Raw genomic sequence first — 24638 nt, forward strand, 5'->3', positions numbered from 1 at the left:
AACTTATGGGAAGGGGCTGTTCTCCATCAAGTCAATGTGCATTCTAGTCAGGCGCATTTTGGACCGATTTTCACAATTTTCCTCAACATAACAGACAAAACGATGATGACTGTGTCGTCAGTAGGTTGACATTCATCAACATGCACCTAATTACAGCAGTGCAGGTATAGAAAATATGCTTTGCATACGAATCGCTTGAGGTCAAGGCTTGAGTTTAATGCTGAACCATGCGGCAGCGAACTCTAGCGATCCATGTGCAAAGCGCAAGCCCCTCTAGAGGGCTTCTTCTCCACGGATTTCGTGATCAGCACCAAGGTCAGGGACAATAATCTTCGGAACATACCTGAACATTGAAAAGGAGATGATAGCCTGGAAAAGGCTTGACTGTTGGAATTTTCAAAGGGAACGGATAGCATGGAACAGGCCTGGCGGCGTGGCCATTGAAAAGGAGTTTATAGCCTGGAAGAAACGTCGTATCTATTTCATAGAAATAAGCATTGTACCATCACTCACACGTGCAGACAGTACTGTGACCTCACTTTTTATTCCCACGTGAATGCAGCATTTGCAGTCATCTCTAGATATTCTACATACAGCAGGTACTTCACAACTGGCGTGTCTCTAAGTGCATCAGTCATGAGTTAAGTTGCTACTTTCGCGACAGCATGATTAATCTACTTCATATCCTATTTCCATGCCATAAAGACACTCGTACAGGTAGTCCCATCGCCTTTTTGAGGCCGCGGGATCAGAGGGTTATTATTCATATTTTTGCCCCTTCCTTCCGTATTAATGTTCCAGGCCGTAAAAGCAAGTTACATATTATAACGCACGTACATTTCTAATTGAAAGAAAACTATGATATACTGACCCTATATGCTGACCCTATATACCAAGTCCAGATATCATTATGTCAAGAAAATACATGTTTGCAACATCTTTGCCTTGTAGTATGCTGGAAAAATGCCTTGTAGTATGATGTAAACAGAACGTAACTGTTATATCCACACTATACATGAAATTATAGAATGTGGGGAAGGGATATATTTTTATAACCTTTCAATCAAATCTGTCTGAAGCAGCCTTTGTATGCGCGGATGTACATTATTTTATGTAAGAAAGGACAAAGCTATCAGCCCACTAGTTTGCCTCGCAGATGACGCGGCCCTCTACCTAAGCGCACACCAGTCATCACGTGGAAGATACGGTGGACAGTATAAACTTTCTGGTATTTTGAGACTCGTGATTGGCCCGCTGTCTTATGACATGCTGAGCTTCCACGTTTCGTCTTCAATCCACCAATAACCTAAAAACCCCTCTCCAAGTGAAATTCATTTGGGAAGGATCTTCCGGTTTGTTCTGGTAATGTCTTTGTCTTTAATATGCCAGCGCTTGTTTTCTCTCCTGCATGTCCACTTCAGTGATTGTCCTTACTGCTTCCTGCAGCTGCACACAGTTGATGTAGGTCTTCAGCAGTGCCACAGGGAGACACAGGTAGAAGAGTACTGCATACAGACCGACTCTCGTGAATGGCCCTTCACATGGACAAAAGTGAAATAAAACTTTGAAAGAGATCTAACATAAAAGGTCAATTGTGTTGGTACGTAACGTCATGGAATAGCATTTCACTCCAACCCTCAGGATAACGGAGGACCCGGTTGCTAAGTAGACACCACTTTCTAGAAATGTGACGTCAGCACCGGGTCAAAGGTGGTTGAAAGTCTGTACCGGCCCCCGTTCAACCACCTTTGACCTCATGCTTACGTTACACTTTCGGGAGGTGACGTGTGCCGAGCAACTGGGTCCTCAGTTATCCGGAAGAAGAGCAGAGGATTGGTCAAACCTGTGTTAAAATATTTTTACCAGAAAAGTAATTTTAGTCAATGTGAAGTTTCATATGCCTTCTCTGGAATGCTTTTATCTTCAGAGTTTAAAACTACTATATATAACCTTCCCGCCACATCATTTAATAATGTCAACACAACTTCATACAGTTTTGTCTCATTTATATTATACACATTACATTGAATGACGGATGACTCACAAAATGGTCCTGGTGTGAAGTACCGCAGGTACAACATGATGTAGCAGGCCTGATTACCAATGCACATGACACGCATAAAGTGCTGGAATGTGAGGAAATGTGACATGTCTCTACAGCCTGTGCAAGTTTTCAAATGATACCCAAAACCCCTTAATACCCCCAAAATTAACCACAAAATATTATCTGATTGTTACTTAGTAGTACAAATTGTAAAATAGTACATGCTTGTCTTTTTCCCTTTTATTTATCAAACGCACGGCATTTAGCCCTTCTGGGAATGAGAATGCAACAAAGGTCATCGTCAACATGCGTAAAAGGTCATTGCCACAGCTAGTAGCGATAGCTTCTGATCTACACATTATATTTCAGCATGAAGTATGAAATGTTAACGCTCTGAATACTGACCGAGTTGGAGTAGTACAGGTTCAGGAGTGGGCTGGCGAAATTTGCCATCTTGTGGGTCGCAGACTTCATCAGTGAGATTGTGCTTCGGGGAAAGAAAAGTTGTAACAGGTAAACCCCGAATCTTCATTTCAAAGTAATAGTCTTTACAGCCATTATCGTGTATTGGGACGGTCCGTATTTTCTAGTGAATCGGGGTTACAGCTGTGACATATTAAGGAATTCCAAATCACCCAAAATCCTTCATATGTAGCTTTGGGTGCCGGTGAAATAGCTGGAGTGTTAAGCGGTAATGTTGCTTTATTTGTTTGCAATGGTTGTGGGATTAAACTCTCCAATCCAATAAAGAAATGAAATTTACAACCCTCTTCATGATACCTCATATCTCTCTCTCTCTCTCTCTCTCTCTCTCTCTCTCTCTCTCTCTCTCTCTCTCTATCTATCTATCTATCTATCTATCTATCTATCTATCTATCTATCTATCTATCTTTCTCTCTGCCCATTGTAAATACTTATTTTAGATGTATTGTTGATGTATATGTGTCCGTCTGTCAATATGGGTCGTCGAGCCCGAAATAAACAATACTACATATAACGTTATACATATAACGTTATACATATATGTAAATATATCTATCTATCTATCTATCTATCTATCTATCTATCTATCTATCTATCTATCTATCTATCTATCTATCTATCTATCTATCTATCTATCTATCTATCTATCTATCTATCTATCTATCGATATACATATATATTTACAGGTGCATGTTAGAGGGTTTAGGTCTGTCTTTATTATACATGAATATATATATATTTAAATATAAATATATATATATTCATGTATAATAAAGACAGACCTAAACCCTCTAACATGCACCTGTAAAAGTGCATCCAGTGACTTGAGATGTCCAGTGCTGTGCTGACCTGGAAGACCATGGCCCATCTCGGGTACAGCATACACAGCACCGTCAGCAGCCCACAGGTACCCACTAGATCTACCAGTATGTCCAACTGACTCCCGAAACGAGTGCCTACAGACGAACAGGTACAACAATGTATTAGTGATAATGTACATGATCATTGCATTTTATTGTAAGGGTGGTGTGGTCTGAGGCATTTCTAGCAAATAAAAAGAAGGAGAGTTAGGAAAAGAAGCCAAATGTTGCAGTAAAGGAATAAAGAAATTCCGATGGACCAGGTAAGGCCATGCCAGTTCAACTTCTTCTCGGAGTCAAAAAGATGATTGCTGAACGGGAAAATTAACCCGATAACAATGTCTGATGGAATAATACCGTCTGCACCTTTGGTGTACACAACTCTAGGGACTGAATATAGTCATATATTAGTTTCCCTCCCAGCCCACATTTAATATCTTCTTATAATGTCCGAAAATGAGGAAATTGATCGGTGCGGCCAAACGTGCTGTTATCTTCTATTGCTGACATTAACAGTAAACCTCATGCTCTATGACTATTGTCTAACTCTCTGGTTTATCTATACTACCATACAAGAAAGTCGTGCACTATTTTTGATTTCATCTCATTATACACTGTCAATGGCTTGCGATAATTATCAGAGTCTTTGAACCAACATGATGAAATATGGATGTACCATAATATTGTTAGCTCCTTTGTACGACAAAAATGTTTATGAAGGAATTAAGTGTTATTTCTAGCCTTTCCTGCAATATCTCAGAGTCTGTAAACTAATGTAATAGTTCATATATTGATCTCATTGTCTTACATTGGTTGAACAAGCGGGCGGCATAGCCGTTTACTTCATCTAGGATGACGTTACTGAAGTAGCACAAGGAGCCGGTAACAGGGTCACCAGGCATCTGGTAGTAGGCAACGAGGAGCAAGACGATGCGAACATAGTCTGTTGGAGAAGAAAACATAAGGACATTAATCACGCTGTACTGTGTTGATAAACATCTTTAAATGTTAAATGATGCATTAAGATGTAATGATGGTTTATATCTGAAAATGGACGATCACATGGTAACATGTGAGTAACACTGTTTTATTATTACCTTCGCCGAGAAGGGTATGTTTTGTACAGTGTTCGTGTGTGTGTGTGTGTGTGTGTGTGTGTGTGTGTGTGTGTGTGTGTGTGTGTGTGTGTGTGTGTGTGTGTGTGTGTGTGTGTGTGTGTGTGCGTGTGTGTGTGTGTAGACAGTATAACTCGAGAATACCTGGATGGATTGTCTTGATACTTGGTATGTGGGTAGGTCTTTTTGAGACCTCAAAATGAGTAGATTCGATTTTGGGCCCCTAATGGCTTGCTATGGTACTGCAGCGGAACTTCCGGGTTTGATATCTCGTGTTGTGGACATGCTATGGTCATGATTTTGAGTGGTAGATAGGACCTGGGAGGGGAAGTATGTTGTGAAAGTTTGGGCCCCGTAGCAGTTGGAACTGCAGGAGCCGATTTGGAAAGTTAATATCTCAAGAAAGCGTTGACGGATCGTCATAATATTTGGTAGGTAGATCGTTGGTAGTGATGATAGACAAAATCGCATGCTAATTATACAAATAAGTAGGTAATTTGCATAATTAATAAGGAAAGTTTATAAATCGGCTGCACTCCATTATAGGACTCTCAAACACGTGACATAGGTAACTGAGAAAGAGAGGAATATCGATAGAAATCAATATGCAAATGAATACATATTTTGCATAATTGAGGGCCTCATTCACATAGTTTATGAGGAAATGCTACAATAGCCTTCTTTTCTAAGATAAGACTTTCATACTTTGAACTTGTAATTTGGATAGAGAAGATGATCAACTGATATAATTCATGCAAATGAGGTCCTTATTTGCACACTAAATGGAAAACATGAACCGATTCATAATTAGTAGCAAACAATCTTAAATTACTCTCAAGCAGAGGAGTGGGTCCGGTAGTTTTTTGACGTGTTTTAGGCGGACCCACTCCTCTGCTTGGAGAGTATCTTTGGAAAGGACCATTCAAACGCTACAAGTCGGGGTACATACGCTACAAGTTGGGTCACATACGCTTCAGGTCGGGGTACATACGCTACAAGTCGGTGTACATACACTACAAGTCGGGGTACATACGCTAGAAGTCGGGGTACATACGCTACAAGTCGGGGTACATACGCTACAGGGCGGGGTTCATACGCTACAGGTTGGGATACATACGCTATAAGTCGGGGTACATATGCTACAAGTCGGGGTACATACGCTTAAGGTCTCATTCATGAGTTTTTCCGCTCCATAGGCTTACATGTTATAAAACGTGTTTTACATGAAGCTATAAGAAATGCACCAATGTCATTCATTCTCTGTTGAGCTCATCTACCCTAGATCATTTTTAAAAATTGCCAACTACCAGTTGGCATACAATACCTTTTTATGGCAATTACAAACGGCACTTTGCTAGACCCCCTAAATAGGCACTTTGCAGCTGAAAGTGATCGACCGAATTACCGCCAATGTCCGGCTGTGGACGTCCGACCTCGCGCGCGGCTGCCGAACTTAACCTGTTAGTTTCTTTCGTTACAAACAAGCTTTCATCAGTTTGACGCTTGATATCAGCTGGGCCAGCTAAAAGGGATTTAAACCGATATAGACACACGTATATGCAGCCGTTCTTATTTTGGGCAACGGACTCTTCTAGGGTACCCACTCGGAGTAATACAAGAATGAGACCTTAAGGTCGGGATACATACGCAACAAGTCGGGGTATATACGCTACAAGTCGGGGTACATATGCTACAAGTCGGGGTACATACGCTACAAGTCGGGGTACATACGCTACAAGTCGGGGTACATACGCTTCAAGTCGGGGTACATACGCTACAGGTCGGGTACATACGCTACAGGGCGGGGTACATACGCTACAAGTCGGGGTACATACGCTACAAGTCGGGGTACATACGCTTCAGGTCGGGGTACATACGCTACAGGGCGCGGTACATACGCTACAAGTCGGGGTACATACGCTACAGGTCGGGGAACATACGCTTCAGGTTGGGGTACATACGCTACAGGTCGGGGTACATACGCTACAAGTCGGGGTACATACGCTACAAGTCGGGGTACATACGCTTCAGGTCGGGATAAATACGGTAAAAGTCAGGATAAATACGGTACAAGTCGGGGTACATACACTAGAAGTCTGGGTACATACGCTACAAGTCGGGGTACATACGCTACAAGTCGGGGTACATACGCTACAAGTAGGGGTACATACGCTACAAGTAGGGGTACATACGCTACAAGTCGGGGTACATACGCTACAAGTCGGGGTACATACGCTACAAGTCGGGGTACATACGCTAGAAGTCTGGGTACATACGCTACAAGTCGGGGTACATACGCTACCAGTCGGGGTACATACGCTACAAGTAGGGGTACATACGCTACAGGTCGGGGTACATACGCTACAAGTCGGGGTACATACGCTACAAGTCGGGGTACATACGCTACAAGTCGGGGTACATACGCCACCAGTCGGGGTACATACGCTACAAGTCGGGGTACATACGCTACAAGTCGGGGTACATACGCTACAAGTCGGGGTACATACGCTACCAGTCGGGGTACATACGCTACAAGTAGGGGTACATACGCTACAGGTCGGGGTACATACGCTACAAGTCGGGGTACATACGCTACAAGTCGGGGTACATACGCTACAAGTCGGGGTACATACGCCACCAGTCGGGGTACATACGCTACAAGTCGGGGTACATACGCTACAAGTCGGGGTACATACGCTACAAGTCGGGGAAAATACGCTACAAGTTGGGGTACATACGCTACAAGTCGGGGTACATACGCTACAAGTCGGGGTACATACGCTACAAGTCGGGGTACATACGCTACAAGTCGAGGTACATACGCTACAAGTCGGGGTACATACGCAACAGGGTGGGGTACATATGCTACAAGTCGGGGTATATACGCTTCAAGTCGGGGTATATACGCTACAAGTCGGGGTACATACGCTACAAGTCAGGGTACATACGCTACAGGTCGGGGTACATACGCTACAGGGCGGGGTACATACGCTACAAGTCGGGGTACATACGCTACAGGTCGGGGTACATACGCTACAGGGCGGGGTACATACGCTACATTTCGGGGTACATACGCTACAGGTCGGGGTACATATGCTACAGGTCGGGGTACATACGCTTCAGGTCGGGGTACATACGCTACAAGTCGGGGTACATACGCTACAAGTCGGGGTACATATGCTACAAGTCGGGGTACATACACCTTAATTCGGGGTTAATGTCGGGCTTTCTTCTTTGTCATGTTTTTTTTGTGGGTTGGCTAGACCAAGGACATTATATAATGTCCTTGGCTAGACAAAAAAAAAACATGACAAAGTAGAAAGCTCGACAAAAACGCCTAAAACACGTCAAAAACCTGCCGGACCCACTCCACTGCTTGGTGAGTTATCTTAAATGCCAGTCCTCAGACTTACCTATTACATTGGGAACAAACGTCAACACTTCGTACTGCCCCATGTTGTCGTCTCGGTTGTCCATGAAACGAGATTAGTATATATATAGACACAGGTCGATATGGAGAGGTTAAAAATGCGAAAGGGGAAGCTTATCGGTGGTATATTTGTATATGAAAATATAGCTTAAAGTTCTCTTCGGGTCAAAATGTAGCTATTACTACTCCCCCTAAAAATCTCCCCACCCCGAAACCTTTTACTAAAAGCCAATCTCCCTTTGGAATGTCCCCCTCCCTTTTGTTAATATTTTTTTTCATTCTCAGACAACCCTGTTATTCAATGGTTTGCTCCGTTGCCAAATACTACGTGTTCCAAGTCAACCGACCGAACCGGTTGGGTCACCCCTTCGCCAAGAAGGTGAGTTTTAGGGCATAAATGTCTGACTATTTCTGTGTGTCTTGTTGTTGCTGTTTGTGAGCTTCATAGCTTGAGAAGTTTTAGATGAATCTTTATGATACATGATGTTGGCAGTTGTTGTCAAAATGAAGAAATGATTAGATTGTTGGCCCTCTGGCGGCTTTCTACTTTATTCCCGAAGGACTTCCGGTTTTGATATCTCGTGTTCTGGACATGGTTTTTCAAAGCTAGAAAGCTCTAGGACTCGTGATAGAGGAAGTGGCATCGGTTAGGGACCTCAATCAATGTGTTTTGAACTGCAGTTTGTTTGAGACTTTGAAGGAGAATAATCCAAAAAGTGATTGATGGATCTTCAAGACTTTTGGTATGTAGGTAGCTTAGGTGATGATTGACATAATCACATGCTTATCATGCAAATCAGGAGCTTCTTTTCATAACCGATGAAAAAAATTTACGAATCCGTTGCGTTCCATATATGACTTTCAAACATGGGACATATGTAACTGAAAAAGAGAAGAACATCCATAGATATCAATCGTGCACATGTGATTCTAATTTGCATAATTCATCACCACAGTTCTCAATGATAATGGAAACTAACTAATGGTAAACATCATTAATCATGATATTGTAATCATAGTCGCAATATGTTTGGTAAGAGGAAAGTCGGTAGGTTGGCATCATATATTGTGTTGGTGACTAATAGAATATTCTAATAAGAATCTAAATCATTTTAGCTGTTATCCCCGGATCATTTTTTGTAATCGTCTTTGTTGACAACCACACTGCACACCACCATATCCTGTTGTGGGTTAAATAACTAATATCATAACTTGAACATACCTGACGATTAATGATAAAACCTTTGCTGATATATCTACTGCTTGTTACATAAAAGAAGAATTTAGAATGCAGAACTTTTTATGGCTGTTGCTTTGAAATTGCAGGTAAAAATTGAAGAAAAAAAGATTCCATTAATGTAGTCAAAGTCCTACTCTGTACCCAAAAATCTTCTTTTGTCAAGGACACACTTTGCAAAAGTTGGTTTGCAAATGAGGTCCTTATTTGCATACTAAATGGAAAACATGAACCGATTCATAATTACTAGTAAACGATCTTAATTGCCAGTCCTCAGACTTACCGATTACATTGGGAACAAACGTCAACACTTCGTACTGCCCCATGTTGTCGTCTCGGTTGTCCATGAAATCAGCTTAGTATATATAGACACAGGTCGATATGGAGATTGGAGAGGTCAAAAATGGGAAAGGGGAAGCTTATCGGTGGTATATTGTATATGAAAATATAGCTTAAAGTTCTCTTCGGGGCAAAATGTAGCTATTCCTACTCCTTCCAAAAATCTGCCCACCCCGAAACCTTTTACTAAAAACCAAACTCCCTTCGAATGTCTCCCTCTCTTTTGTTAGTCTTTATTCATTCTCAGACAACCCTGTTATTCAATGGTTTGCTCCGTGGCCAAATACTACGTGTTCCAAGTCGACCAACCGAACCTGTTGGGTCACCCCTTCGCCAAGAAGATTAGGTTTAAGGGCACGAATGGCTGACTATTATATTAGTGTGTGTTTTGTTGTTGCTGTTTGTGGATGGATCTTTATGATACTTGGTATGTTGGTAGGTGTTGTCAAAATGAAGAAATTATTAGATTATTGGCGGCTTTTTTTAACAAACTCGCTCAGTGCAATGTCGTAGGGGGCCACTCATCTAAGCACTAAACTAATTGTTACTGTAGCAGCATCTCTTCACCCTAGGTCAGAAACATCACTGCATTTGGAAAACCATGCACAGAAACCCAGGGAAGACATCCCTGCACAGAAGTCCTAAGGAAGAAACTCTAGCACATAAAATCCAAGGGGGATGAAACACCCCTGTCAAAAAATCCTAGGGAGCACACCCTAGCCAAAAAGCCAGTGGGAATGACCCCTGCAACAATATGTAACTGTGTATATCTGCGGAATTGTAAACGTGTAATGTAAATGTGCAGTTATGTTATGTACTTATGTATGTTCGAATAAAAATTGTTTAGAAAAAGAGAAGAACATCAATAGATATCAATCATGCACATGCGATTCTAATTTGCATAATTCATTACCACAGTTCTCAATGATAGTGGAAACTAACTAAAGGTAAACATCATTAATCATGATATTATAATCATAATCGCAATATGTTTAGTAAGAGGAAAGTCGGTAGGTTGGCATCATATATTGTGTTGGTGACTAATAGAATATTCTAATAAGAATCTAAATCATTTTAGCTGTTATCCCGGATCATTTTTTGTAATCGTCTTTGTTGACAACCACACTGCACACCACCATATCCTGTTGTGGGTTAAATAACTAATATCATAACTTAAACATACCTGACGACTAATGATAAAACCTTTGCTGATATATCTACTGCTTGTTACATAAAAAAATAATTCAGAATGCAGAACTTTTTATGGCTGTTGCTTTGAAATTGCAGGTAAAAATTGAAGAAAAAAAGATTCCATTCATGTAGTCAACGTCCTACTCTGTACCCAAAAATCTTCTTTTGTCAAGGACACACTTTGCAAAAGTTGGTTTGAGTAAAAATGATCCCCACAAGGTATGTATTATCCATGATATTATCAATTTATTTAACGATGTTCGTTTTAAAACTTCTCTGTTTGAATATTCCCATGTTGTTTCTCGTCACGCGTTTCTTGCAGTGAAACCAATCAACCAACCTGAAAGAGATGAAAACTACCTGTCAATGTGTATTTGAATGTGCTCATCTACATGTATTTATACAAAACAAGACGAATCCGCAACAAAAGACAAAGAAGCAAAAAACACATTCAAAGACTCACTAGTACTCAGCAGTCGTTTCAACTGAAAGGCCAATCTAACCAGGGCCTGTCTAACACACTGCAAATACATTGTGCCGCCACACACACACACGTGTACACACACACAAGTTGATATATAAGTGAGGAAAAGGACCCACGAAACAAATACATGGGTTAAAAGTGATGTCAAAAAGCGTAAACAAACAAGAGTTCGTAGACCTCATTTCTCCATGAACTATTCTGTTTATGCAAATGACCTACACATTTACATGATATATGCTTGGTCAAACCTTAAACAAACTTACACATGTCGCAATATTGACAGTCCGATTATTTACCACTTAGATGAATCATGGCGCTTTTGCATTAATTATGCAAATTATGAATTTATTTGCATAATTGGTACCTGTTGATGTACCTTGCCATAAACTACACATGTTACATGTATTTGAGTCTTATGATTGAAAACACTGCAAATAAAGATTTACCTCATTCCCAATTAGCATAATTTGCACTTCATTATGTACATCTCTTTCCAAGCTACCTGCATACCAAATATCATGGAAATCCAACGTTCCTCTGTTTAGTTATTCTCCTTAGAAGATTTTCACAATAACGCCCCTGCAGTTCCAGAACAAGCTGCCAGAGGGCCCAAACCTACACCACTTCTTCATTACATCACAAGCTATCTGCCACAAAATAATCAAGACCATAGGTCAAAAGATAGAAAATAAAAATCAAGTTCTGCTGCAGTACCATGGTCACATACCAGGGGGCCCAATATCGACCTTGGATTTTGGCTTCACAACACCCTCCCACATTCCAAATATCATCGTAATCCATCATATCAAGAGGTTCTTGAGTTATGCTGTTACAGTAGTCCGGAAACACACACAGACACACCCAAAACTATAGTCTATATCTCCAAAAGTTTACAAAAGTTTACAAATGTTTACAAAAGTTTACAAAAGTTTGCAAATGTTTACAAAAGTTTACAAAAGTTTACAAAAGTTTACAAAAGTTTACAAATGTTTACAAAAGTTTACAAAAGTTTACAAAAGTTTACAAAAGTTTACAAATGTTTACAAAAGTTTACAAATGTTTACAAATGTTTACAAAAGTTTACAAAAGTTTACAAATGTTTACAAAAGTTTAAAAATGTTTACAAAAGTTTACAAAAGTTTACAAATGTTTACAAAAGTTAACAAATGTTTACAAAAGTTTACAAAAGTTTACAAATGTTTACAAAAGTTTACAAATGTTTACAAATGTTTACAAAAGTTTACAAAAGTTTACAAAAGTTTACAAATGTTTACAAAAGTTTACAAAAGTTTACAAAAGTTTACAAAAGTTTACAAATGTTTACAAAAGTTTACAAATGTTAACAAATGTTTACAAAAGTTTACAAAAGTTTACAAAAGTTTACAAATGTTTACAAATGTTTACAAAAGTCAACAAATGTTTACAAAAGTTTACAAAAGTTTACAAATGTTTACAAATGATGACAGGTCACCATTGCATTGGATCCCTGAATTGCGCTGTGAAGTATAGCAAAATACTTACCTATACAGTAAAATATCATAGTACAGTTAAAACTTTTATGGTGAAAATTTTTAGCGATTCGGTCGGCGTGCACGTATATGTAAATTCTGCAGTTGGTACATCATACATTTCTTGGTGCCAACTTCACAACATGGTTGAAGAGGAATAGAAATTTGTTCCTGTCATAAAACTTTGCTCTAGTCCCCCTCCCCCTCTACCTGCTAAGCTCTACTTTGAAAGGCTACGGGTGAAAGAGCAGGTTAAAAAATGACTTACACATTTGCATAATATATGCTTGGTCATAAACACCTTTATCTAACTTACACATGTTGCAATATTGACAGTCGTATAATTTTCCAATTAGATGAATTATGGTGTTTTTGCATTTTGCATGCAAATTAGGAATTTATTTGCATAATTGGTATCTGTTGATGATCCACTTTCCATGCGTTACATGCATTTGAGTCTGATAATGGAAAACACTGCAAATATAGATTTTCCTCATTAGCTATGCAAATTTACTCACAATCAACATAATTTGCATTTCATTGTGTATATCTCTGTCTAAGCTACCTGCATACATGGCATACTAAGTATAATATTGACAGCCCTATAATTTTCCAATTAGATGAGATATGGTGTTTTGCATTAATTATGCAAATTATTAATTAATTTGCATAATTGGTATCCGTTGATGATCCACTTTCCATAAACTACATGCGTTACATGTATTTGAGTCTTATAATGGAAAACACTGCAAACATAGATTTTCCTCATTAGCTATGCAAATTAAGTCCCAATTAGCATAATTTGCACTTCATTGTGTATATCTCTATCTAAGCTACCTGCATACTAAATATCATGGAAATCCGTTGTTCCTTTGTTCAGTTATTCTCCTCAGAAGATTTTCACAAAAACGCCCCTGCAGTTCCAGAGGAAGCTGCTGGGGGGCCCAAACCTACACCACTTGTTTATTACGTCACAAGCTATCTGCCACCCAAAAATCAAGACCACAGCACGTCCAGGTCAAAAGATACAGAAATTGCAGTTCTGCTGCAGTACCAAGGTCACATAGCAGGGGGCCCAAAATCGACCTTGAATTTCGGCTTCACAACACCCGCCCACATACCAAATATCATTGTAATCCATCAAGAGGCTCTTGAGTAATGCTGACTGGAGTGGTGCGGAAACAACAACAGACAAACAGACAGACAGACAAACAGACACACTCAAAACTATATCATGGAGATAACAATAATAGCACTGGCATTTCACCCCCACCCTACAACCCTGTGTGGCCCTTCCTTACGTATCGTCCCCAGGTTTTTATGTCGTCATACAGCTGGTTCCCAGGGCAGGCTGTGGAGCCCACGTCACGGTGTCCGTACAGAGAGTAAGACGAGCTGATCTTACCCTGGAGAAGACGGAAAACATGGTCGGAAATTACTGTAATCTCCACGCACATCCTTCGATTGGCAAGTCAGTATCAATGGGCCGAAACCGTGAGTGTCCATTCGCAAGTTTACTCTTTCGGCTCAAGAATACTGTCTTGTCCACCGAAAGATCTGCTTGGACATTTGGTCTGAATACCTGCCTCGTTATCAACTATTGAACATGACCACCGGAACATCGTTTTGGTCACAACATCTTAAAGTCCTTATTGTGTTGTGTTTGTGATATGTTGTGTGCGCCACAGGGCGGGCTTGTCCACACATACCTTTAATCTTGAAAATTGTATTGCCACTAACGTTACCCATACATTGTTACACGTAGCACGACCATATATGTCTACCTTTCTTATGTTTGTTTGAGATATAAGATGTTTGTTTGAGATTAGAAGTTAATCAAAAGCACGATAGAATGCGTAATGTTCCCACCAGTATTCGATGAGCCCAAGTAAATCCTCTACTATACATAAGCAAACGTAGTTCTCCCCATAACCTTTTGGCTTATTTAGATTTGGTTGAAAAAACAAGAGCCGGTAGCATGAAGCAGACCTCCAGAGCAAAAACAAACAAACAAGCAAGCAAACAAAGAATATGTCGTACAAGAGAAATCCCGCAGGAGATGAGGTTCTTGGCTGCGCTGATGGCCGCGGAGTTCGGCTTCTGGTTGGTGAATTCTCCGATGAAACAAATCCCGATGGACACGGAATTCTGACCATACGCATGCGCGCCCACCTGGTCCCAGCCACGCCCTTCGTACACGTTGCCATCGTTACCGACCAGGAAGTTGTAGCCGATATCTCCCCAACCTGAAAAGTTGGGAGTTTTATGGGTAAAATACGTGTTTTTGAGATTTTTCTTTCACGCGTACGGCTTTTCTTCTTGTGTCTCCCAATTTTCATTTCTTGATCTTTCTTTCCATTCTCTTTTCTTATGTAAACGTCAATGTTGCGATATTTTACTTTTTAGCGCTCAATCGATAGGCAACTTGGGAGGTATTTGAAAACTGAAAACGGTTAAATCTCCTTCATTGTTACGGAGTTATAGATGACCAATGTTTCGCCCGTACTTAAGCATGTATAGGCTGAAGACAAAAGTTTCTCCAGTTGGTCAGCTATACATGTACATGTAACTCCGTAACAATGAAGAAGAAAAAAACGTTTTCATTTGTCAAATACTGTACCTACCAAGTAGCCTATCGATTGAGCGCAAAGTTTGAAAAATCTGGTGGCTGCTTATAAACAATGTTATGCATCTCACCGTTGGAGTCCATGTGATAGTTCTGGAAGCCGCGGACCTTGGCCGAGCAGGCGGACTGATCGCTGCATGTCCCGCCCGTGGAGTGATGAATCACAACCTGTACAAGGAAGAAGGACAGAAATTGAGTTCTCACGGTGCTCGATTTCCACCTTTCATATTGAAAAAGCACACAGCGTAACGTTATTCTGCAGTGATGTATGCAATTCCTTTATCTATTTTCATTGTTATACAGAAAATAAACTTCTAGACATGTTGCACATGTTTTTCGAGATCAATGATTAGAATGAGTAGACACTGCTACAAGTCTTCCCTGTGTAGGTACATCCTTACCTCCAAGCAGAATGATGATCCTTGGTTCTTAATGTCGACTGTCAGGGAAGCCCTTTAGCCATAAACCTCACGATTACACCATGCAACATCTTCTTGGAGATTTGGTACACCCAAAATTTGTTTGCAAAGCAATAGGGACGGGGTTACACATTTGTGTTGGTACACGACAGAGCGCAACAATGATACAAATGACCATAGCTATGCATTTGCTATCAAGATACGTTGGTTCTTTTTCATTTTTCCTTTGCGAGTTTACCTTGGGGACCGGGCCGCTGATGTACTGGACCCAGCTGCTGTAACGTGCTCCCCACTCCGACCGACTCACGATCCGAGGGCAGCCTCCGGACAGGCTTCCGGCCGGGACGGAACCGCCCGCTATACGTCAGAAAACATGTACAGGTATAAAAAAACACGTCAAGACGTAGAAATTACGTTGGCCCCAAGTTTAGATATCTAGTTTTTTTTTAAAAACTTCATTATATCATCAGGACTGACAGTCTCCAGTCAGTGAACCTCCCCCAAAAAGACAAAAAGCTTTGACTCTGAGCAAATACTTAGTTGCACCAAGGACGGTCGTAACATTTTTGATTGATTGGTTGATTGGTTGATCGATCGATTGATTGACTGTAGTCCATATGTAACTAATTGTAGTGAACGTGAAGTTAGTTCGAACGAAACGTACCTGAATAGTCCGCACAGCGAGCGCAGTCACAGTGGCCGCTCTCATGCCCACACCAGCCCCACTCCGAGCAGCAGGGGTCCGCCGAGTTGGGGTTGCACTCCCCCGGGTTGGCGCTAGGGGCGGGGTAGTTCGAGCCGCAGCGACCGTCACTGCGCCACCGCTGGGCCGCCGCTGCATGGGGCAAGATTCAAGAAAATCTAAACATTACGGATTGTAAATATAGAGCAATTTCTCAACTGCACAACGAGGAAAAAGGAGTAGAAATCTCATAGTAAGGGTGACAGAAAAATACAAAGTCCACTAGGAGCACCCCCATGAACGCCAACGCTTTAGATATCCACAGGAAACACTTCAAAACGGAACGCCTTTTGGAGGATGACAATGCAGATTTCCAAATTACAGCCGATAAGTTGCAAATATCATATCCAGATTTGCAACACAAAGATATTTTTTTGGATCGTTGATATAATTGTAGGTCTTCATTTGTGTCGATCAAGCTTTTAACGATGGGTTACGGAAGTACAACTCAATAGTGTTTGAACGTAATGTAAAACGTATTTTAGAACCCTTGAAACAAGATGGACCCTGAAATGCATGCCTGTATGAAAGCTGCGCAAAATGTACAAAATGATATCTTTCTAACAAGACAAACAAGTAACAAGTGAGAACATATGTCATGAAATACGTTACCGTAAGACAGCACTGAGCAGAGAAGGAAAATCAGTCCGTTCGTCGCCATGTCGAACCATCGAATGTTAAAGTACTGGTAACGCATCATGTTGATTCTAACACGTAGATCTACGGAAGTTGGAGATCTCATGTCTAATAATACTGTATCACGAGAGCAGGAGCGGCCTTGGCCGTTTCCAAGATGGTGTAGGGAAGTCTTTTTAACGAGAGGAAAGTTGGCAGTTAGATTTAAAAATCGGGAAATGATAAGAACTTGTCCAGATGGCGCTGCCAAGAATGTGAAGACATGGTCCTAATAGCGTGCATTTTGGAATAGTTTTGGAATAGTTAGAATTGTTTATGCATGGATTGAAAATTCATCTTATCTTTGATAAACAATGTTTGCTCCTCAACAGCGTGCGTGTTTATTTGGCAGCGCCATCTGGACAAGTTCTCACAACAACATGATATTGCATTCGTCCGTACGAACGTGGGTGATCGTGCGTTACGTTATTGACACTTTAAAACCAAAGAGACCTGGACTGAAAAATAGGACAAACAAATGATATTTCTCGGGGCCGGTCACGTTATAGGCTTACATCTTAGCCACTTTGCGTTATTGATTGTAAGACAGAACAAAATGGAATACATTTATACCAATATCAACGATATATGAGATTTAAAAGGAGTCCTAAACTCCAGAGGAGAGTGTTATTTTCCACATTATTATGTATCAATGAATACATAATCAGACGACTTTTTACAGAATTCCGCTTGTGGCGAATTACACAAGGTGTGTTTTGTAAAATAATATGTAACTCACTAAACCCGTGCAGACTCTACCCACGCATTACTTGGGGTCACCTGGGGAATTTAGTAGAATGCTGAATTCTTTTGATGCGCACGGGACTAGTGGGTACTTAATCGTATACTGTACAAGGTATTCATTTTTACTCCCTGAAATTGTTCTCTATAGGAAAATACCCCCCCCCCCGTCTGGAGTTAAGGATTCCTTTAAAGATTTTGCATGCACCCACTTCTCCAAACCTCACGACGGCCGAGGACTCAATTCAAGGCAATCGTGTCAGGTTGGATAGAATAGTGTGATAACAAAGCGTACGAGAATATGACAGGGTTTAGATGTACGTATATGCTTACAATTGTAGCTGTCTTGTTACTTAATTTTCTCATCGAACCTTTTCGATAGCCCTTTCTAAACGTTCAACAGTGATGAATAAAAAAAAAATCTTGTCAGTCTAAGTTTCCAAAGTCTTCCTCATTAATCTCTCTGTATTCTATTATTCCTTCAGCCATCAGAATCTTCAAGACGCCTCCCGCTGCCCTCCTTATTGCTGTGGATTGATTATTCCATCCTTCCGGATCTTGAAAAGAACGCCCGCTGTCTTGGTCCCGTGCTTCGCCATAGAACTTCCATTTCAAGCCGCGGCTGAACGCCCCTCTTGTACTGTAGTGAATGGTACGGCCAAACACATTAACCTGCATTATTGGAAGAAGATGATGTCGATGTAACCTCCATATAAGTTAGTACATATATAGTGGAAGTGATATCTAACTTGCATGATTAGTACAGAACTCACAACAGAGCTATGTTGGACAACAGTAATGTATCAGTGGAGTTCAAACGCCACCAACGTAAACTGACCAGGCTATCTGGTGCGTACCTTTTAGCCTAGAGGTGAGTGCGTTTGGTTTATGGACTGGCGGCCCGGGTTCGGCGCGGGTTCGACTCCCGGGAGCCAGGAGACTACACTACTCGCCAAGGATGGCAAGGATTTGTATGGTGCTTGCAGTTGCTGATTTCATTTGTAAAGCATGAATGCAAATAGGAAATTTCACGTCTAAATGGTTACAAAAGAAGAATAAAATTGAGTCTTTAATGGTCATAGTTTGTGTGTTTTGGTAATAAATGTAATATGCGGCAAGATTTAGAATCACGGAACTTGATTCGTACTCTGAATATAAGAAGAACATTTTTACAACACATTTGGCATGTTCAACCATAACTTCAGAAATATGTTGTTTTAACTCATTAGCTAGATATTGTGTGCTATTCATTGCCATCACCTGTCCGACAGTGCCTCCCAGTCCCACCTGGCCGAAGAGCTGTGACGCCAGGTCACTCAGCGCCGCTTTCCACGGAGCAGCGTCCTCCGGGGAACTAGGGGAACTCGGTTCTGGCTCGTGTACGGGTACTGTTGCCAAATGAAGATACATTAAACAGAGTCCTTGTAACGTCAATGTTTCAAGCTTTAACCCAGAAATTTCTTTTGTACTTCTTTTCTAGAACTCATAAACACTGATAGATGTTTTTAAAGTGCAATATATTAGACAGTATGATCAAGCACATCTCCAAAATAAATTCTGCTTTGTAAGCGCAAACTACTGTACTGATTTTGGCAGTATTGTACATTTATTTGACATGTTCCTTGTTCATATCCATGTATGTCGTTTTCTGTACGTTAATTTATCTGAATAAAGGGCCTTTTAAAGGAAAAAGTCTGCTTTCAATTTCATCTCAAGTCGAATCTAACGGTATCGACTGGTGAATCTTAGCTATAGATTTGAACTCCTGAGTACCTTGTCGTCGGTGGGTGGTGTTTTCCTCAGTCTCCCGTCGTAAATCCAAGGAAACAGGGCGAACGGGTGACGACTGGTGACCGCCTTCGGCATCCGTTAGTACCGCCCCGCCCGTAACGGTCCCGCTAACTTCTGCAAACGATCTCGATGTTTCTACTGATGAAACTGGAACTGCTTCTGGAACTAGGAGAAGAACGTAACACTTAAATACAGTACAGTTTATTATCCATTTAACTTACCTTTAAAGGATGCTGTATATATAAAGCGCTTTGCATTACTTTATCCAATGTACAGACATCTTAAACTCCAGTCCAGAGTATCAATGTGACGAAAACAGTAAAACATTTTAGGAGTGCGTGAGAGCGAGAGCAAGAGAATGTCATTGACAGAGTGTGTCTGTGTGTTTTGTATAATTCAATATTTCCAATAAAAATGTGTTGTATTGTAACAGCCTCATTGTACGTGTGCAGTGTGCTATGCGTACCTCGAATAAAATATCTATGGACAAAAATCAAAGTCATGCGAAGAAATTCAGACTTACCTGAACTCAGATCGTCTAGTTGATCTGCTATGTCGCCAAAGCCGGTCTGCCTGAGTCCGGAGAGGAACTGTTGGAACCAGCCGGGTTCACGGCGGGACACGCGGTCTAGCAGGGTCACCACAGCGCGGGAGTTACCATGGTTACGGGCCTCGTTTTGAACCAGAACCTGCAGGATGAGGCCGGGGTGAATGGCATGTATAAATCTGAATAAAACGCTAGCATGGAACAAAATGTAGATTACGCACTGTTTACAAATCTTAACAGGTTACGTGAGAAAACAGGGAGATAAGACATTTAACTTGACAATAACTTAGGATGAAAGTCATTAGGTAATAAGTAAATAGTTCAACCGTACTGTAACACAAAATAATTTGAAGCAAAGTTTTAAAAACTGTGTTGAACATTCTGTTGGCAAAGGGTACATCCTAAGTCTTGGTATCGACGATTTGAACAGGTTCACCCTCCACAGATTGGCGTTTATCATTATATTACAAAGTCTCTAGTCCTTATGATCTCTAAACTCTGGATGTAGTGCTAGTTTGTATATGAAGACCCACTTTATCGTCGTCAGTAAGACAACAGAGATGCGGCAGCATGTCCACCGCCACGATCCGCTGCAGGTTAGGCGCGCAAACCGCTAGGAGGCGCCTGAAAAACGTCATGTCGCAGCCAGTCTGTCGTCCCTTGATGATGTCCCGGATGTGCTCATACCCTGTATCAGTGCATTTCGTACACAAGTGAAATCTGGGGTACAAATAAACGATAATTTTTTTTGTGAGTTGTGTGACTGAGCTGAAGTTTAGCATCCGGTTTAGCAGCCAGTTTTAGCAGCCGATTTAGCAGCCGATTTCTGACTATAGGAAAGCTAGCAGCCGACTCAGATACATGTACATATATTTCTTACTTTCTTTTACTGATTTCGTACAATTGCACACATTTGTCAACGTGAATGTGTCCGATCTACATAAACTTTCATCAAGCAACGATTCGAGTATGTTCTTTTGATTGTATGATTCTTAACTAAGGCAAAAAAGGTAAAGCAGTCATCCTCAAGTTGAGGTGAAACAAAATCGACCAAAATTTAAAAAAAATAACTATAAAAGCGAAATCTACATTTTCTATTCTATCTGCATCCAATTCTATCTAAATTATATGCATCCTTTTCTATTTTATATTCATCCTTTTCTATTCTTTCTACATCCTTTTCTATTCTGTTTGCATCTATTATATTCTATTCTATCTGCATCCTTTTCTATTCTAATGGGAACGAGCGTGAAGCATCTACCATTGTCAGCGGAGGTATTGGTTTCTATAAAGACAAAACGTGTTCAAAATTCAAAATATACAAATTGTGATTTTATATGTATACTTTTTGAGGAAATTGTCCAATACGTGTGCGTGCGTGTGTATGTGTAAGTATGCGTACATCCGTGCGTCCCTTGACGTATTTTTCATGAATTCCCCATTGTTCTTGAAATATTCTTGCAACAGTGCGAAAATGCACTCATTCCTACGTGAATTCTCCAGGGCGTCCAGAAGAGCCTGAAACCAGCCGGGCTGTCTACACTCCTGCAGTACCGCTAACAGCCGCTGCATGGCCACCGCAGGTCCGCCACTTCTCTCATCGGCGAGGATTTTGTTGACTTCATCTGCAAATTCGTGACAAATACAGTGCCAAAAAACTCTGCTCTGGAGCAATCATTTATGTGACGTCTAGGACAGACGAAATGGCGTCATTATTCACATTTGGCAATAGAGCTCGAGCCACCAAAACATTTTATTCCCTATGTGAACCAACAAAATGATTTCAAAAATTCATGTTTCAAATCTTTTCAAAAATTTTATCAGATATATAAAAATGAATAAAAAAAGTAAACACGCTTCTTCCCTATGAAAGCACGGTATCATTTCCTGTTTTACCATGAAAGTAGCTGCCAACTTCCTGGTTCAAATGTTGATTTGTATGGCAGTCTCTAGTCCATATATCGTACCGAGTAGCAACAACTCAATACTTTGTCAAAAGGAGCATAGTGGAACAAAAAGTTTTCATCCACAAAACAATAAAACGCCTCTGAAAAAGCTGGCCGTTCGGGAATTAGCTAGGGGGTGTTGCGCAGCTGAAGGAGCGGTACCGGTGTGGTGAGAATCTTGTACTCGTCGGCCACGGTAGTCATTAAACAGCACTGAGAAAGAGGAAGTAACCTTCCGGTTCTTCCATTTTGGCTTTCGCATTGTACCAGAAAATAGGTATTGTTTTAAGGTTCATGAAAGACGTTAACGTCAGATAATCATTTCAGACAGTTCTAGCGGTGTACAGTCGATGACATCACCTTGTGGTAGGAGTGCCATGAGGTGTGCAATGATGGTGCTGGGTATGACGGTCTCTCTCAGTAGCGGCACGAAGGCCTCCAATAACGCCTTGTCCAGCTGGTCCCCTCCGGGGTTGTGCGGGATCCTTTCCGCCATGTCTCATGTCACTCCCAGCTGCTCTCTATGATGAAAGATCTGACTACAGCAGGAGCGATAGCTTATTTTCGCCCTGCGCTCATGATGGTGGCAAAACGCTACGCATGATGCGTAACGGACTTCCCCAGAACTAGTTTCGGTGTATTACATCTGGACTAGTCCACTTAAACCCGTGTGAGGGGTCACAGTCAGACTTGTCAGCAGTACAGTAGTATCCAAAATGGTACAGAGAGTGATATGTGCCGAAACAATCGTACGACAGCCACTAAGCTAGGACAATGTGACGTCCAAGTTGGTTGGAAATGTACTCACAATCATAAGGACATGCTGGATGTTAACGTTCAAGTTTATTGTTGCAGTTTCTATCGCCTAAACTGGTAAACTGCCTGAAGGTGTAACAAGATACATAAGACCTGGCTGTAAGGTTTGATCCACTCACACCACCACCCACACAACGCATTACGCATACCAATACCCTTGTTAATAAACGTGGTGGGTTCTTTAATGTGTACCAAGCGTGGCTAACCTCAAACGCAGGACATGTGGAACGTTCCCCCGAAAGACCCACCCCAGTAACATGACAAGCAAACCCTCGACCTTCAGATCCAGATGAGGGGTTACTTGTTCCTAGGCCAAGAAGGGCTTAGAGGGTAGGGAGCTACCATAGCCTTTTTGAGGATGTGTGTGTGTGGGGGGGGGGGGGGGGGGCAGCTTGTTTTAATCCAATGTGTCTTGGGCACAGTGCTGAAAGACGGAGCCCATCCCTCTCCTTCCACTGCGTTTTTCCTCCCCAGCCCAAGATACGAATTGGCGGATTGAGGGAAGTCGCAAAATAGTCTATCCCAAAAACACAACGTCTAGATAGGAATCGAACCTGTGATCTGTCGATCCCGTCCACTACTCCAACCACGAGAATTTATTGCCCCACTTTACTTCAGTTCTTTTCCAAGTATCAAAAGTCGATTAACTGATCAATGCTCTCATTTACGAAAGGTCAACGTTTGGACAAAGCTATCAGACACAAATTGTGCCCTGTATAATGATACAATTGGATAATACCCCCCGATAATGTACGGATGGACTTTGATGTCCCTATGTCCAGCCGGTAGCGGCATCTGTGTTTTAGACATTTCCTGATAAACGCAACAGCTTGGTCAATTGAGTGGACAATGTGGCTAAGGATCCTTTTCTCCAGTAATCCTCGCTCCCAGTATGGGTGTATGATATCGGTAATTCTAGAGTGATTCATACATTATCATCATCCGCTGTGTTCTTCATCTGCACAACACGTTTGATGAAAAAGCAGCTCGGTTGTCACGGGTAACCTTGAAGTAAAGAGATACCATGAAAACAGTTCCAGATCTCTAGGCCTAGGTTTGGGACGAAATTTCTCGGGGTACTACTGTATGTATATGAACCTACATGCAATAGAAGGGGCTTTTCTATGTGTTTTTGCTAAGGATACATTCCTTGCTGACCAAGCACTGTATGTGACTTTGTATGCTTCTTCCGTTTGTGGCCCTTCCTAGCTGAAGATGATTCTCAGAATCATCAACTGCATGATTTACAAGAACATGAAGTGAATTCTACTTTGAACTTCTATTCCTTTCGCCTTCTGCAATGAACTTCTACTGGTCACTTTAAACATGCAAAACATGTCATATCGTCATATCATTTGGATGGCTTACATCAAAATGTGTTTGCACTTTACAGCTAACGTTTTAAGCTGTACATGTAGATTGCTGCAACCTACATGATATAATTTTATCTGCTATCATTTTTATCCTTATAGACTTTAACTTTAAAAAAGAATCCAAAACGACAAGTGTTATCTATATCAGTTATCTGTATCAGGTTTGTAATCTCCCGCAAGAGCGCACACAATACAAAGGGACCAAAGGGATTGTTTTAGCGGACCGGCCCCGCTGGCGAGGCACCTCCTGGCCCCACTCCGCCGGTCCCTG

The 24638-nt window shown here is 41.2% G+C and overlaps 3 protein-coding genes across 6 annotated transcripts; all 3 read right to left on the reverse strand.

Annotated features, from left to right (window-relative positions):
- Nucleotides 1–530: 530 nt before the first annotated feature.
- On the reverse strand, nt 531–8104 carry LOC136432755 (CDP-diacylglycerol--inositol 3-phosphatidyltransferase-like). Of its 3 annotated transcripts, XM_066424232.1 has the most exons (6): nt 7916–8099; nt 4196–4330; nt 3330–3483; nt 2450–2531; nt 2045–2126; nt 531–1535 (listed from the first exon to the last, which is right to left on the reverse strand). In XM_066424232.1, the coding sequence occupies exons 1-6, from the start codon at nt 7977–7979 to the stop codon at nt 1378–1380; spliced, it is 675 nt and encodes a 224-aa protein (XP_066280329.1). In that variant the 5' UTR covers nt 7980–8099; the 3' UTR covers nt 531–1377. The 3 variants fall into 3 exon arrangements, with proteins under 3 accessions (XP_066280329.1, XP_066280330.1, XP_066280331.1); XM_066424233.1 differs by lacking the exon at nt 2045–2126 and having other exon boundaries at nt 3377–3483; nt 7916–8104; XM_066424234.1 differs by lacking the exon at nt 2045–2126 and having other exon boundaries at nt 7916–8104.
- A 2819-nt stretch (nt 8105–10923) lies between these two features.
- Nucleotides 10924–17139, reverse strand: LOC136434192 (peptidoglycan-recognition protein SC2-like). Its single transcript, XM_066426959.1, has 7 exons — nt 17091–17139; nt 16401–16571; nt 15975–16093; nt 15389–15485; nt 14732–14937; nt 13993–14097; nt 10924–11039 (listed from the first exon to the last, which is right to left on the reverse strand). The coding sequence occupies exons 1-7, from the start codon at nt 17137–17139 to the stop codon at nt 11031–11033; spliced, it is 756 nt and encodes a 251-aa protein (XP_066283056.1). The 3' UTR covers nt 10924–11030.
- A 1181-nt stretch (nt 17140–18320) lies between these two features.
- On the reverse strand, nt 18321–22824 carry LOC136432756 (uncharacterized). 2 transcript variants are annotated; one of them, XM_066424235.1, is made up of 7 exons: nt 22539–22824; nt 21723–21857; nt 20766–20920; nt 20209–20374; nt 19668–19850; nt 19155–19282; nt 18321–18566 (listed from the first exon to the last, which is right to left on the reverse strand). In XM_066424235.1, exons 1-7 carry the CDS (start codon nt 22672–22674, stop codon nt 18321–18323), a joined length of 1149 nt encoding a protein of 382 aa, XP_066280332.1. In that variant the 5' UTR covers nt 22675–22824. The 2 variants fall into 2 exon arrangements, with proteins under 2 accessions (XP_066280332.1, XP_066280333.1); XM_066424236.1 differs by having other exon boundaries at nt 18433–18534.
- Nucleotides 22825–24638: the final 1814 nt, after the last annotated feature.

Source organism: Branchiostoma lanceolatum, chromosome 4 (assembly GCF_035083965.1).
Source record: "Branchiostoma lanceolatum isolate klBraLanc5 chromosome 4, klBraLanc5.hap2, whole genome shotgun sequence".
In the NCBI taxonomy this organism is placed as follows: domain Eukaryota; kingdom Metazoa; phylum Chordata; class Leptocardii; order Amphioxiformes; family Branchiostomatidae; genus Branchiostoma; species Branchiostoma lanceolatum.